Source organism: Hydractinia symbiolongicarpus, chromosome 10, assembly GCF_029227915.1.
Source record: "Hydractinia symbiolongicarpus strain clone_291-10 chromosome 10, HSymV2.1, whole genome shotgun sequence".
NCBI lineage: Eukaryota > Metazoa > Cnidaria > Hydrozoa > Anthoathecata > Hydractiniidae > Hydractinia > Hydractinia symbiolongicarpus.
This window is the reverse complement of record NC_079884.1, coordinates 8,599,418-8,613,735: the sequence shown is the minus strand read 5'-3', so window position 1 is coordinate 8,613,735 and position 14,318 is coordinate 8,599,418. Positions and strand designations below refer to the sequence as shown.

The 14,318-nt window shown below is 35.5% G+C and overlaps 1 protein-coding gene across 1 annotated transcript; it reads left to right on the top strand.

Annotated features, from left to right (window-relative positions):
• The first annotated feature begins 2,296 nt into the window (after positions 1-2,296).
• Positions 2,297-12,285, top strand: LOC130612080 (cleavage and polyadenylation specificity factor subunit 6-like). The gene is made up of 8 exons (XM_057433369.1): positions 2,297-2,492; positions 5,490-5,576; positions 6,061-6,100; positions 6,744-6,874; positions 7,620-7,723; positions 9,463-9,528; positions 11,121-11,200; positions 11,279-12,285. The coding sequence occupies exons 1-8, from the start codon at positions 2,481-2,483 to the stop codon at positions 12,085-12,087; spliced, it is 1,329 nt and encodes a 442-aa protein (XP_057289352.1). The 5' UTR covers positions 2,297-2,480; the 3' UTR covers positions 12,088-12,285.
• The last annotated feature ends 2,033 nt before the right edge of the window (positions 12,286-14,318 follow it).

Genomic DNA, 14,318 nt, shown 5'->3' with positions numbered 1-14,318 from the left:
GCGCTGGGAACAAGGTTAAGTCTCCGGGTACCAGGCAAAACCGACGTTGACAGGTATATTAGTATGGTGAGGCACAGCGTCAAAATACTGATCGAGAAACAAGCGAAAGACACGGAATCCACCAAGGCACATGTGTCCACGTTGTTGTTGAAAAAAAGGATAGTATCGTTGTCCAGCTTGATCCTGAAGATATTGAAAATGACAAAGAGCGTGGTGGCTGTTAGTCTTTAAAATAAGGGAGATGATGCTACTGCTTGAGAATGTTCTAGATGACAGAAAAAGCCTTCTGTCAGAGATGTCTTTTTTTACGGAACATGAACGAAGCGAGCTAAACCTTGAACTCCAAACCCTGCAGGGTAACTTAAAGCTGCTAAAGAACAAGATTTTTTACGATGGCGAGATCGGAAGAAGTTAAACAAAATTAGAGTGACTAGAGGCAAAGAAAGCCCAGCCAGGCGTGTCGGAGCATTATCAAGAGATTTAAAACGAAGATAATGCTAAGACCAGGAGGGTCTGGAAAAATTGCAGAATCAACGCGAGATAGTACGTCAGGCCCATGGATTACTATTCAATTACTATCCAATCTTGCAGCAATTACAAATACAATGATGAAGCTAACGAAGAATGATACGTGTCTTACTGAGAAGCTTAAGATTCTGTTCATGGAGCAGGAAATAACCATCACATCAATCGTCACAGCCGTCGGGTTACTGGGTGTTATCGAATTGAATAGGCTTCTTCTTTAGGGCTGCAACAAAGGTGGTAGAGTCCGCGGTACGCCATCTGTATCTAGCTCTTGCCGGCATTGTTACTATTGTTGTGAGATACATGGGAAAGAAGAGGTAAATAGTAAAGGATCGTAAAGGTCTAGTAAACTGATGAAGCACACTAGACAGAGATATACTTTTTGTGTGTGTCTCTAGGGAATTCACAAAGATAGTTAGACACTTCTCACTTAAACCATATATACGCTAGAAAAACTCCTACCCCTGTTGTCATCAACACAGTTTTATCTACGTGTTGTGGTGGTAGATGCATATGATGATGTAACTTTGGCTTATGCACAGCGTGCGGAACTGTATGGCGCTCTTGCTTTGGTGGTAGTATCTGTGGAATTTGTTTTCCTTTCGATCTTTTTTTTTACCTTGCGCACAGCGTTTACATTGACTCGTGTACCAGGGCTCACACTGGCTGGTGCTATCAGGATAATATTTTTGTACCCTTACCACGAGATTTACAGGTGTTTTCAGGCATACTGTATCACTTTGCTGATCCGAACAAAAGCGCTACCCGCATCAGCTTCGCATACGGTCCATATCACAAAGGAATCGAACAATTAGGGTGTGTGTTTGGTTAGCGCGGAGATCTCACTATACCGGTAGGTGCCTTTTAAGTATACATATTAATATATTTCGTGCTGGGTAAAATATCCAATCACATATCTCGTGTCTTTGCTATTAGTTGCAGGGGTTGAATCGTTTGGTATTAGATTTTCAACGTTCGCATCTTAAATATTGTAGACAGGAACATCGCTAAAAAATTCTTTTGACTTGAAGGTTTAATTTTTAAATTGTAACATAGAAACCCTTTTTTATTTAGTATTTTTCTGAGCTAGCAAAACAATCGGCGGTGCAAAAATGTTTTCTCTTACATATGCAGCTACTGTAAGATAGACATAACCAAACTTCTTGAATTTCAAGTAAACAGAATTTTAAATAACATGATTGTATATTTATACATATAGAAAACAATCAAGAGCAATATAGAAGCAGTTTGTCTGCACTGCGTATGAGAGGAATTAAAACAAACTCACCGCATATATCTGTAACGTAAAACGCCAACTTCGCTTAGTAAAGTAGTAGTACTTATTCAGGGGCGGCACCACAATTTCCAAAGGGGGGGGGAGGGGTGCTTAGGCATAGTGGGAGATTTTTAGATTTTAGTGACAATCAACGAGAGCAACGACTTCCCGAAACAGCTGCGGTCCAATGCATTTTTAGAGTACTAGAAGTTATTCCCCGTTTTCAGAAAAAATTAAATGGACAAGAAAAAAATTTTAAAAGGTTCTGGATCGTCGGAAAGCGCGACGTTTTTTGGTTTTCTGGTTGGATAACATCAATTTTCATGCAGTGTGATAAAGACATTTATTGGCAGAAAATAAAAAATTATTACTTAGCAAAATTAGTCGTAATAGTCGTAATGGAGTCGAGGTTGGAAATGATGGTCAAACTCTTATAGGAAAACCTGTCTACACCCGCCTCATTCCCAGGGATTCCCAGTAAGACAACAGGTCCTGGGATCGAGGTTGCTCTCTACACCTCCTGAGAGGTTTTAAAAGCAAGACAGATCAAATCACGTGACATACTGGAGATAATACATTTCTCCATCAATGAATTACCTCTGCACATAAATTCAAAATGTCTGCCAGATTTTAAGCACAAGGAAAAAAGATTGCTCACGTAAAATAACGTTCTAGAAAGATGACGGAAGTAGTAAGTGAAAATTTCCATGCTTTTTTTGTTCAATCATAGAAAACATATAAAAGAATGGATGACTTACGATTTAGTTAACCAACTATAGCTGCTAGCTAACTAACAATTTTCCTCCATTCCAGGGACAAAAGGCAGAATTTTTGCTTTTCTAAAAGCGAAACTATATAGTTACCTAGCTAACTAAACTTGCGATTCGTATTGATTTAGCTATGAGGTGATGTGCTTAAGAATAACAGGTGGATAGCTAGCTAGCTACTTACAGCGGACAAAAGCATTGTGAAAAAAGAATTTTTTATTGTGAAAACAGGATATCTTGACACTTGAGAAGGAAATAAAATTTTTATATTTTTATGTGGTAAAAGAAAACTTAGGTGTTTTAAACTGCTCAAAAATTGGCAGCTGACCACCATTGAAGAGAGTAGCAAATGATCCGCCAACTCCGTGAATCCGATAACTCCGTGAAACTGCTTTCGAAGCCTACAACAACCTACCACAGCTCTGTCTACCATTTTTAATGAATGAATTCGATTCAGGGGGTTTGATACTACCACTTAATCATTTTAGGGGTGTCGGACCTCGCGCAAGACAAAAATTTGGTGGTAAGTTCAGCCGGCTACACCTTTTTGTGATTTTCAAGTCAAACGCGACGGTGGTCATTTTTGATATATATTGTTATCTCAGTTAATTGATTATAATTATGGTCATGTTATATATACCTTTTTTGAGGGTCCAATGATTCGAGAATGTTTTCTAATGAATATTTTAATTTTTAAAATATTTTTGCTAGTCATCAGAAAGCAAACGTGTTTTTCAAATCTCACGGAGTTGAAGGATCCATCACGGCATTATCGGATGATAGTACATGTCGGATCCGGCTTATTTGTCCACAAATAAATGTATTTTTTTCTTGTCATACCCCCCGAACGGTCCGCGACAGATAACGCTATGATAATAAAAGTTTGAAGTAACCGATATGTTGACGATATGGATATAAGGACGTTAAATGTGTTTTTTTCACGGAGTTGGCGGATTATACGCTAGCCACTTTCACAAAACATTTGTATTTACCAACATTATTAGATTAGAGATTATGCGCCATTATGAATTTTTGGATCTCGGTGGTGCAAGTTAAACTTAAAGACTTTAAACTTCCGTTTTTTCAGTCTTCTGCCTTACGGAACTGCTTGCAACAGGGCAGTTTTGCTTTTTGTTATCTGTTTTTATCTTCGTAATATATACTAATTTTATGATATATATTTTGAAAAATACTTTTATTAAGCACTTTTTGTACAACGAAGGCAGCTTATTATATCCTAAAAACGTTTAAACTACCTAGCTAGAAGTCTCCCAAAAATGCTTTTAGGACACTGTAGATGAGGGTGCCGATAAGCCGCATTCGCCGTAAAAAGTGCGGGCGTTTTCGGGCGAGTTCGGCATTTTGAAAAAAATTAAAATATTCGCCCAGAAAAACCTGCATAGGCCCGAACAATGCCCGAAAAACAAAAAAAATAGACACTAATATGATTCATAAAAACTATAAAAATTAAAATAAACTTACTATGTGGTAGCGAAGTTCTTAAAAGAACTGTTTTTGATGGTTTTTGATAAAGTTTACATATATAAACTTTATTAACTCCTTTCTCTTCTAGCGCCTTCTTCCCAACTATCGTCCGCATGGTTTGTTACAAGGAATTGCATTTCGGGAATGTTCCGGGGGAGCTCGGGAAAGTGCGGGCGGTTTCGGGGGACAACCGCCAATTTTATTCAAAAAGTCACCCAGGCGTTTGCGGCTTATCGGCACCCTCTTCACTGTAGCTCCAGCGATTAACTCAACTTTTCTACCAACTATACTCTCAGTCCACGTACTGGCAAGAAGTCAGTCAGCTGCCTCACACTAAGTTCTAAAAAATCCTCATGTTGTAAGAAGCATAATTCGATCATAAAAATATGTTTAAAGTTGATTAAATAATATTCCAGATGCTTTGCTTCAACGTTAAAATTTAAATGTATTAAATAGGAATCAAAAACAATAATAACACACACTCAGTATCACCTACGTCCTACACACGTGTATTTAATTGCTATTTATAATTTTATAAAATTCGCCAAATTTAATCCTCGCCAAAATTTATCCACTTAAGGTAGTTATCCCCTGATATTTAGATAGAAACATAACAAAGACCTATAGGGTTCAAAGTTAAACTTGCAACACCGGGCTTCAAAAATCCATAATGGCGCATAATCACTGAAATGGTCTATACATATGAGTAAAAACTAAACTTCCCCATCTTGGCATATTGTAAAGAAAAAGGTGAGAAATGTAACATTTACAACATTTTTCAAGTTTAAAAAAGTAGTTTGCGTAAGTTATTTTCTATAGGTTATAGAAAAGAAATAGGTGCCAATAGATCGCATAACAGTGGAAAAAGTACAGGCCTTTTTCATTTCACTTTGGCATTTTTAAAAGACATACTTTTTGATTTTGTAAAGCACCAATAATTTTGTCTTGGAACCCTATGGGACCTTATTATAAGTAGGAGAGACACATAATTTATGTCAGCATCACTTCAAGAGGTTGTGAGCCAAATATGCCCTACCTAGTTACTAATAAGCTTATTGATACTAATAAGAGTGTTTATTGATGGTACAACATCTAACCTTGTATCCAAAATGTTTTGCACATAACTCTGATAATAAAAATATGGCAGACATACTGTGAATGGTACCACAAACATACATAATTGAAGTTCACAATTCTGTTTACCTTTAGGGGGCTGTCTTTTGTGGTCAAGTCAACAGAATTAAATGTACTGGTTTGCATTTCTGGAATAGATATTGGCAAATTTAAGGAGAAAATCAAAATATTATTTAAAAATTTGTCTAGCCTTTAAATATGCAAACCTTTGTGGCATATCACTCTACCAGGACTGTCTGATGTTTGAAATAGATCAATTAACAGTGACGTTTTTTTACTTTTCACTTTATATTTTTGTTCAGATGGAAGGCCCAGAAGCTGCTTATGCACAGTCTGATTTGTATGCTGATGTCATGACTGGTGACACTGTATCTCAACCAGATGGTCAGGTATGTCTTTCCCCTTTTACGTATATACCACAGGTATTATGCAAATTTTAGCAAATAGTTAAAATAAATTAAACACAAATCCTCAGGCTTAGGCAGGAGTAAAATCTCTGGCATGCAGACCATCACACACCAAAATCTTGTTGATGAGTGTCACCATAAAGTGAATGCGTCCATGCGTCTCTTAACTAATGTAAAGGTGAACCCCACGAAGCCCAGATGAAGCAAGTCTGCAAAACTGCACTTACAGGCGGAACAGACAAAAACAATAATGGGGTGTGCGGAGGTGTGCGCATGCACTCACAACCCATTTCTGTCCAAGCCTGAATCCTTTTGAAATCAAATTCTGTGTCATCAACTTAAGGTTGACAACAATTTGTGAGTGCTGTCTGTACATGTCTGCCAAACCCTAAAAAGAGATCAAGAATTCTGTGGTTTGTCAATTTTTTTATCTATGTTATGATAAGATTTTCATTGTTGCTTTTAGTTTGGTCAAAACCAGCCTGCTGGAAATTCCAAACCATTGGGTATGTTCTCAAATTGTCTCTTTTGTATTTTATCATGGTAACACTTAGTGTAGTTCACTTTCAGGAAGTATTTTAGTGATGCACAAAGTAGCAATTTAATTTAAGTTTACATTGAGCACACTCACAAGTCGTGATTGGGGATCCGATCGTGTGAACAATCCTCAGTAGTACATACACTGATGTATGCCATTCAAATACTTAAGTTTTTAACTCTGATATAACATGTTAGATAAATTTATTTAAAATTTATTTATAAATATATTTTCAGCTCTGATGAAACGAGACATTTTTAATTGCCCTGCTGTTTATATCACGAGCTACAAGTAATTTTTTAAAAATTGTTAAAACAGGAGTGGTATATCAGTAATCCTGAGTTTATTTTTCTTTCATAACTGAGAGCACTTTAACAAATTTTAAATCTAATTTAAAGGCTTAAAACATGCATTGTTAAAACATACATCTTTCAACTTCAAGTAGAATTATGCAAACGCTGCTTAAAAGACTACTGTGAATGCAAAAAATGGAGATAACTTAAAAGTTTAGCAAATAATCATTTGTGATTGAATAGCAAAGAATTATGAAAGTTGTTCATAGGTTTATTATTTTCTACAAAGTGGCTTGTAATGTTACATTTTATACACAGTAATGGAATACAAATCATACACAACAATACATCCGAAATCTGTTGAACAGCAAGAAAAAGAATCGAAAATAGCTGCTCACGTAGACCGTCAACCAAAAGGAAAACAACTTTATGTTGGTGGACTCACTTGGGTAAGTGATTCATAAAATTGACTACAAACCCCTGTCCTATCCCTTCACACCCTTTCACCATTGCCTTGTTTTTTGTGCTAATGTTCTAATTGCAATTTTTTGTTTTCCACAATTTTATTTGCCAGTTTTGTTATTATGTCAGTAGCTGTCTTTAAAACGTTTCGTGGTGTACAAAGCATACATGTAAAAATATTAAAAAAACAGCTAAATCTTTCATTGTTATCAAACCTTGTATATTGTAATTAAAATTTATTCATTGTTTTGTTTAGAAAGGTATAGGCTACAGTTTTATGCTTTTATAGACTTTGTATATACATTAAGATAATCTAGAAAACAAAATTTTTTTATTTAAAAGTAATATTAACTTTCACAACTTTTGAGCCGAAAGATTAAATGTTTCTAGTACAAGGCAAATGGTCTGGTTTTTCAGTGTATGCTGTTCTTATTTAGTAGAAATTGATTTTACAAATGTGGGAATAAAACATAAACAATCTTTAGAATCATAACAGTTAAATGTGAGTTTGTAAGAAATGTTTTTGCTTGGTGGCATCTGTGAGTTGCTTATGATTTCCCACCTGCTTGGGAGGATTCTTTTTATGTATCCAAAGGTTTGGTGGAGATCTATTTAGTAGTTTTTCACCACAGTAGTAATGTAAATGTAAATTATTTTTATATTATATGATATTTTATATAAAGCATGTAAACAAAGTTGTATTTATGTTATAACATATTGGTTGTAATCTAGTGGACAAATGATGAAGAAGTAGCTAAGGCTATCCAGGCATGTGGTGTGCAAGATCTGATCACTATAAAGTTTTTTGAGAACAGGATTAATGGACAGTCAAAAGGGTAGGATTTTGTGTGTGTTAGTGTTTTAGTGAATGAGATTAGAACAGCAAACTTTTGGTCAAGATTGTTTTTTGTTGTTTGTTTTTACTTATTTGTATTGCTTATTAATTTACTTTGTCCCCTATTACTTTAGATGATCTGTGACAATCCCACTAAGAAAGCGGAATCGAAAGAAAATAAATAAAATAAAATGTACATAAGATTTGTAAATATGCAGACCACAGTTACATCTTGTTAGTGGTACTACTTTTGCAACATCTAATGCCTTTTCCTTTTCTTCATCTCATAATCTCTTCTTCTCATAATCATCTCATGCTGTAGATGATTATGAGAACATAACTATAGCATGAAATTTTGGGTCAAAATGTTTATATCTATATTACATATTTATCTGTTGTAATATTTTACAAGCATTTAGCTTCCTAAAAATAAAGCTTTAACATAACATATCGATTTACCACCCCTTCTTAATTTACCATTAAGTCAAGGTGTGGGCGCTTATTGAGTATTTCCGTAAAGCTTCTTCTGCTGTCTGATGGAAACGAATCTATATTCAATGAAAACTGTTAATTTACTTACATGTACACACACTGAATATGTAACTGTGATCTGGATTTTGACTCATCGATACCTTCATTGGTGTCTTGTTCTAAAGCATGCTGTTCACTTGATGAGCAGGTATTTCACAAAACGTTTAGTGCAAACTATCTTTAAAACTAAGGTTGCTTGTTTCGATGCAGCAAGTAAGTATGATAGTCTCCTCCTGATGTGTTTTTAAGGTGCAGTAAGACGATCTGTTTCTTGCAATGCTTACTGAAAGAAATAGAAAAACTTCCAAACATCGACGAAGTAGTAAAACTAAAACCAAATGAAGCTACATTGTCTATATCTGGTTCCTCTTCTATTCCTGCAGAATTGAACAGCATGCTTTTTGACATATAGATTTCCACTTAGTGTTTTTATTCTTGTAAATTTAAAATTTCAGACTATCAGTTTCGCATATGCATCAATTTATTGTTACATCAAAGGTGTTCAAAAAATTATACGTTACTTTAGAAGCATGTCACTGTGTTAAAAATCTTTAACACGTCTAGCACTTACAGCAAAAGCTTTCTTATGTGTATTGAAATCAAAGTTTTGTGGAAATGTATTTTATCTCCACGTAGAAACTGATTTACAAGAATGATTTCACTTGTGGATATTTAACAATATAATGGTATAAGGCATGGCATGCTACAAATAATTTTCCAACTCAACGTAATGATACTATAAACACGCATAGACATGCCTTGTGCCATTATATATACATTATCTAACAAATTTTTATAATGTAATTTTGCTGGCAACTGTAAGTAATATAAAAGTCAGCACCCCTGTAACTATTTTTTAAAGCAGCTTTTATTTTTCGTAAGTGGAAATGAAAATATGTAATAGATTTGCAAACACGTTTGTAGCTATGTCATGCAATCCACCTTAGCTCACAGTTACCTCCAGTTGCATATAAACCTGCCTGTTACATGTTAAAATCCCGCCTGTTACATGTTAAGAAAAAACTCTTAGCACTTCTTTTCTTGTATACTTAAGAACTTCGTTTTTGTCGAAAATGGATACAGCCTTCATATTTTAACATCTCCTTTGTTTTCACAATTTCTGATTAGCTTTTGGTCACAACCGTTCTATTCGTCGTTATATATGCTGAATGAGCAAACATATTTAATCATTATTAATATTACTTTTAGATTTGCTTTAGTTGAAGTTGGTTCTGAAGAATCACAAAGACTGTGTATGGAGAGACTTTCGTCCCAGTAAGTAGACCTAAAAAAATGGTGGAAATATGGTATAACCAGATTGCAAAAAAAAAACAATGTACTCCCCAGTTGCTACACAGTATGTGACTCCATTTATTTTATCAGATATTTTTTGTTCACTTTCGCACGCCATGATCACCTAAAAGTTTTTTTTTTCCATTTATAAATCAATAACAATAGAAATTTACAACAGTTGTTGTTATATGCAACTGAGTTTGAGGCTGAATTATGGATCAAGACTTGATTAACTGTGTAACATGAATAGCTTAACAGCCCACTGAAAATTAAAAGTTGAACAACTAAGGCTTAAACCTGTAATCCATCCACAAAATATTGAGACTATGCAACTATTTGGGGCTATTTTACAAAGTTGGCAAGAAGCACTAACTCTCCACAGTAGTTAAGTTTCAGGAGTGTGACTTTTACACATGAGTAGGTTAGGTAAGCAGTGTTTTAAATTGCGCACTTTGTAACACATCTATTCTATAAAATATTCCACGTGGGACCCATAGAGTTCTTTAATTTGAGAAAACTGGCTATACTGATGTCAGTAACAGTTCGTACAATTTGAGGATTTCAATCTAATTGACCAAGTCCACTATAACATTGCCAAATTCAAATTGTGTTAACCTAGTAATATATGCAGGCTTGTAGAGACAACTGTGCCACCTTGTCTCAATATGTTCTGTTGGGGGGTTGTAGATAACCAAACAAGAAATCTACAGAGCAGTTCTGTAAATAATGAAGTCTTTTCCAATGAACAATATTATAAAATGCAAATTTTCACAAATGATGTTTCAAGCGGACTTTGTAGGTATCACGAAAATCTTAAAAATTACAACACATTTTTGGCCGTCTTCTTTGGTTGTGACTTACTCTTAGGTTTAGGAGCTATTTAATATGGGAAATATTTACTCGGTGACCCGAAAAATATTTAAACATATCTTTTCTTATTATATAGGCGATAGAACCCCTTCATATCTTTTTATATGGTATAGGCGATAGAACTTTTTTCTTGTTTTGAAAATGTTATGTGATGGGAAACTAATTGTTTTTTCTTGTGCCAAAAAAATCTATGATATATCCTGCAAGCCAAGTGTTTATTTGTACATCCAATACCTCAGTATCGGGAAAAGATTTATTAACATATGAATGAGATTTTAACGGTGGTTTGACAATGAATGTAGATTTTATCCCTGACATTTTCCTAAACATAGTCTGTAAAATATATTTCTACCTTGTGAGCCTGACAATCTTAAAATTTTGCAGGTTAATAGCCGGATCAGAAACCACATATTGTTTTTAACGTTTGTGATATAACGGTTTTTTAGGAGTTTATAAGTATGGGTGTGGCTACAGAGACGCAAAACAGCATGTTTTAATTTATGTGCATCCTACCTTATGATGGGAGACTCGTTTGAAGCTGATCTCAAGAAATATAAATATTAAGTGTAGCTCATAAAAAGTTTTGGTTTTATTAAATTTAAAAAAATCTGGAAAATACGATTTTTGATCTTAGCTAGTCTTCTTACAGTAGCTATCGTTGTCACTGTTGACCTATTTTCATTGGATTTGTTCTGTCTATTTAGAGTAATCCATCACCAAAAACCCATCGTGACGTATGTCAACAAACAGTCCTTAAGTATGTTTGAAAGTCAAGCTAGGAAAGGTAGGTTATTTTGTTTGTCTTTATTTTGTTTTGACATACAATTGTTTATCATTACTCCAAGTTGAAATAATCACTTAGATATACCTGGCCTGGCTGGTTCTGATAAGCGTGGAGGAGACGATCGAAAGCCCAAGCCTAACTATACGCCACACAACAATGGTCCACAAATTATCACTGGACTGCCCCCACCAGGTGCAAATGTTGTCAGTGCGCCTATGCTGGATCCAAGTATGATGCATCAACACGCTCTACCTATACCGCACGCTGGTTTTCCTCCGGGAAGCATTGTGGTTGATGCTATGGGAAACATTATTCAAGGTGGTATTAATATGCCTGGTATTATGCCTGGCGGTATGCCACCAGCATCAGTAGGGGGACCCATGCATGGATTACCGCCGAGACCAGGAGTTGCGCCGCACATTAACCCGGCCTTTATACCACACGATGGGGCCCCTATTGATCCAATGACAGGCGCACCTTTGCAAACAGCTGGTTTAAACGATCAAGATATGGAGTCAATGAGAAGAAATCAGGCGGTTGCTAGCACAGCCATTCAGAGAGCTATGACAGATGCTAATGCTGGAGAATTTGAGAGTGGTATTGAAACTTTAGTGACTGCTATTTCGTTGATTAAACAATCGACCACAGCCAATACCGAACCTGCGCAAGTGTTGGTGCAATCGCTTCAAGATTGTCTGCAAGGTTTAGAAGGTCAACTTGTTCAAAAGGGTTCCGGTCATCGTTCTGGAAGATACAACGATGACTATCGCGACCATGACAGAAGAAGGCGAAGAGATCGATCACGTTCACGCTCAAGAAGTCGTGATCGGAACAGAAGATCGTATTCGCCTCATAGATCCAGATCTCGTGAGAGAAGACGACGATAAACGGTATTTTAAATACGTAAGATTTTCACGTAAAAAGAAAAACGGTTTTTATTGACGCGAATTACATTTTAAAAGAACTTTAGTGAATCTTCTAACGAACGAGAATTGTAGCCATCAGTATGAAGCAAAAAAGTGACAATGTATGAACAGATCTGCTTGTAAAGATATTTCTGTAGATTTAAAACCTTTGTATCTAAAGGAGAGTGTTTTTATTCTGTTCTCTTTTTTGAGTTTCTTGACGCTGATGTAAAAAATGCATGCCAACCCGCATTTTAGCGTTAAAACTAATTTTGTCCATATGCTAAATTCACGCTAAAAAAAGTTATGCGTCGCAGCGCGTTTTCACCGTGTATAGTATCCGCTAACTGACTTTAATCGTTTTCCAATCCAAGCATGCTGCAGCGTTTTGCCATGCCGCATGCTGAAATAAGCATTTTTCCTTAGCCTGGTATCACTTTTTTCATATATTGTTGCAGATATTTCGTTTGAACATAAAGATGCAAAAAGTCATGCAGCGACCGCGCCACAAGGAATTGTGTTTTAGTGTGAATTTAGCTTTACATTTTGCATATGCAAAAGTATGTCGGCTTTTTATACATTCACCAGAGCCTCCGATTAGCTTAACAGTGCCGTGTAATGAGCTTAATGAGCGTCCAACTTGCGCTACATTTCTTTACTCATCGCAAACTAGATAATTTGGGACAAATTTGTAGATTTTGCAAAATAAGCTTGCACCCTCAAATTATCAAGTTAAGATTCTTTAATGTAGTGACCAAAACGATTTTTGACCTCACTGGCCTAAAATTCAACCTCGTCCCCAGGGCCTTTTGCCTTAGTCGTCAAGCGGAGGTAACAAACCCTAGGGAAGAGGATCGCATGGAATTGTGATTGGCAAATTCAGCGGCGAATTAGCTTCGACGTATTTTTTTGATTTCTACTAGAAACAAAAAACGTAGTAATGAATGTAAACAATTAAAACTTGTTATCCATCTGGTGTTAATTCGCGTTGCGGGTGCGCAAATTACAGTTAATTTTTTAAGGTCTATGAATAATTAGGGCACCTGCTTTAACTTCGATTAGCGCGCAGGCTAGATATAATTTTTTTGATATTTTAACGCGATTTGGCGCGGACACACTTATCAAAATATTGAGCATATTATGTGTGCATAAGCTCAATTTCGTTCCCAGGGCTCTTTTTCTCTTTCTGACAAGCTCCGACCCCGAGACGAGATTGTCAGAAAGAGAAAAAGAGCCCTGGTGATGAGGTTGTGCAAAAGCTATTTTTACAATTTTTTTCAAACCGAGAGACTAAAAAAGTTTATATTTCAAAATTTATGTTAATTCTTATAAAGGAGATGGTGATATTCTCCATATTGCCTTTGTTGTACAAAACATTCACGGACCTATAATCTTGACCGTTTTCTTTTTTGATTTTGCATTCTTTTTTAACAACACCAGGGGCGGATCCAGACTTTTTCAAGACTTAGTCAAGACTGAGTCTTGAATTTAGCAGCTGGGGGCTAAATTTTAAGCTTTGCGGGTACAAAAATCGCCGAAAAATTGTCTTCCGATTTATCTAGTTATTAATAAAATTGACCAAAAGAAACGCTAAGCTATAACAAAATCTCCTAAGAACATCTTTTATAAGAATCAAATCTCCGTCTTACAAGTCTTATTTTAGATAGATAAAACCAGTAAAATTAACAGGGATTAACTACAATAAAGTGAGACAATTGTGAATATATTTCATTATTTATAAACTCCTGCTGTTTCTGCCAATATCAGGCTTCATCAGCATGACTAGGTGAATCAAATGATCACACCAGCCATGGACAGCAAAATAAAACACAATAATAACAAAAAAAATAAGAATATGGAAAGATCAGGATAATGAAGATGAAATATACATACATGTGATATGATACAAACACACCTCAACCCATGTATTTGTTCAGATATATTTGTTTATTCATAGGGCTAAACTCAAGTTTCGTTTGAACTTTGAAAGAAGAATTAAGAAGGGCTTTTTACTGCTTTTTGCATGCTGAAATAGGAAAATGCAACTTTCAGTTAAGAAAGTTGCAACCTGGAAAAAGGGGAACGTAATGATTTGGCTTGAAGTCTACACCAGACTTAACAATATCTTCATAACAAAATAAATTTTTTAACTGATCTTCATCAGGTAAAATAGATGGGTGTGGCAATATACACTGTGTAAAGAAAGTTGTAAC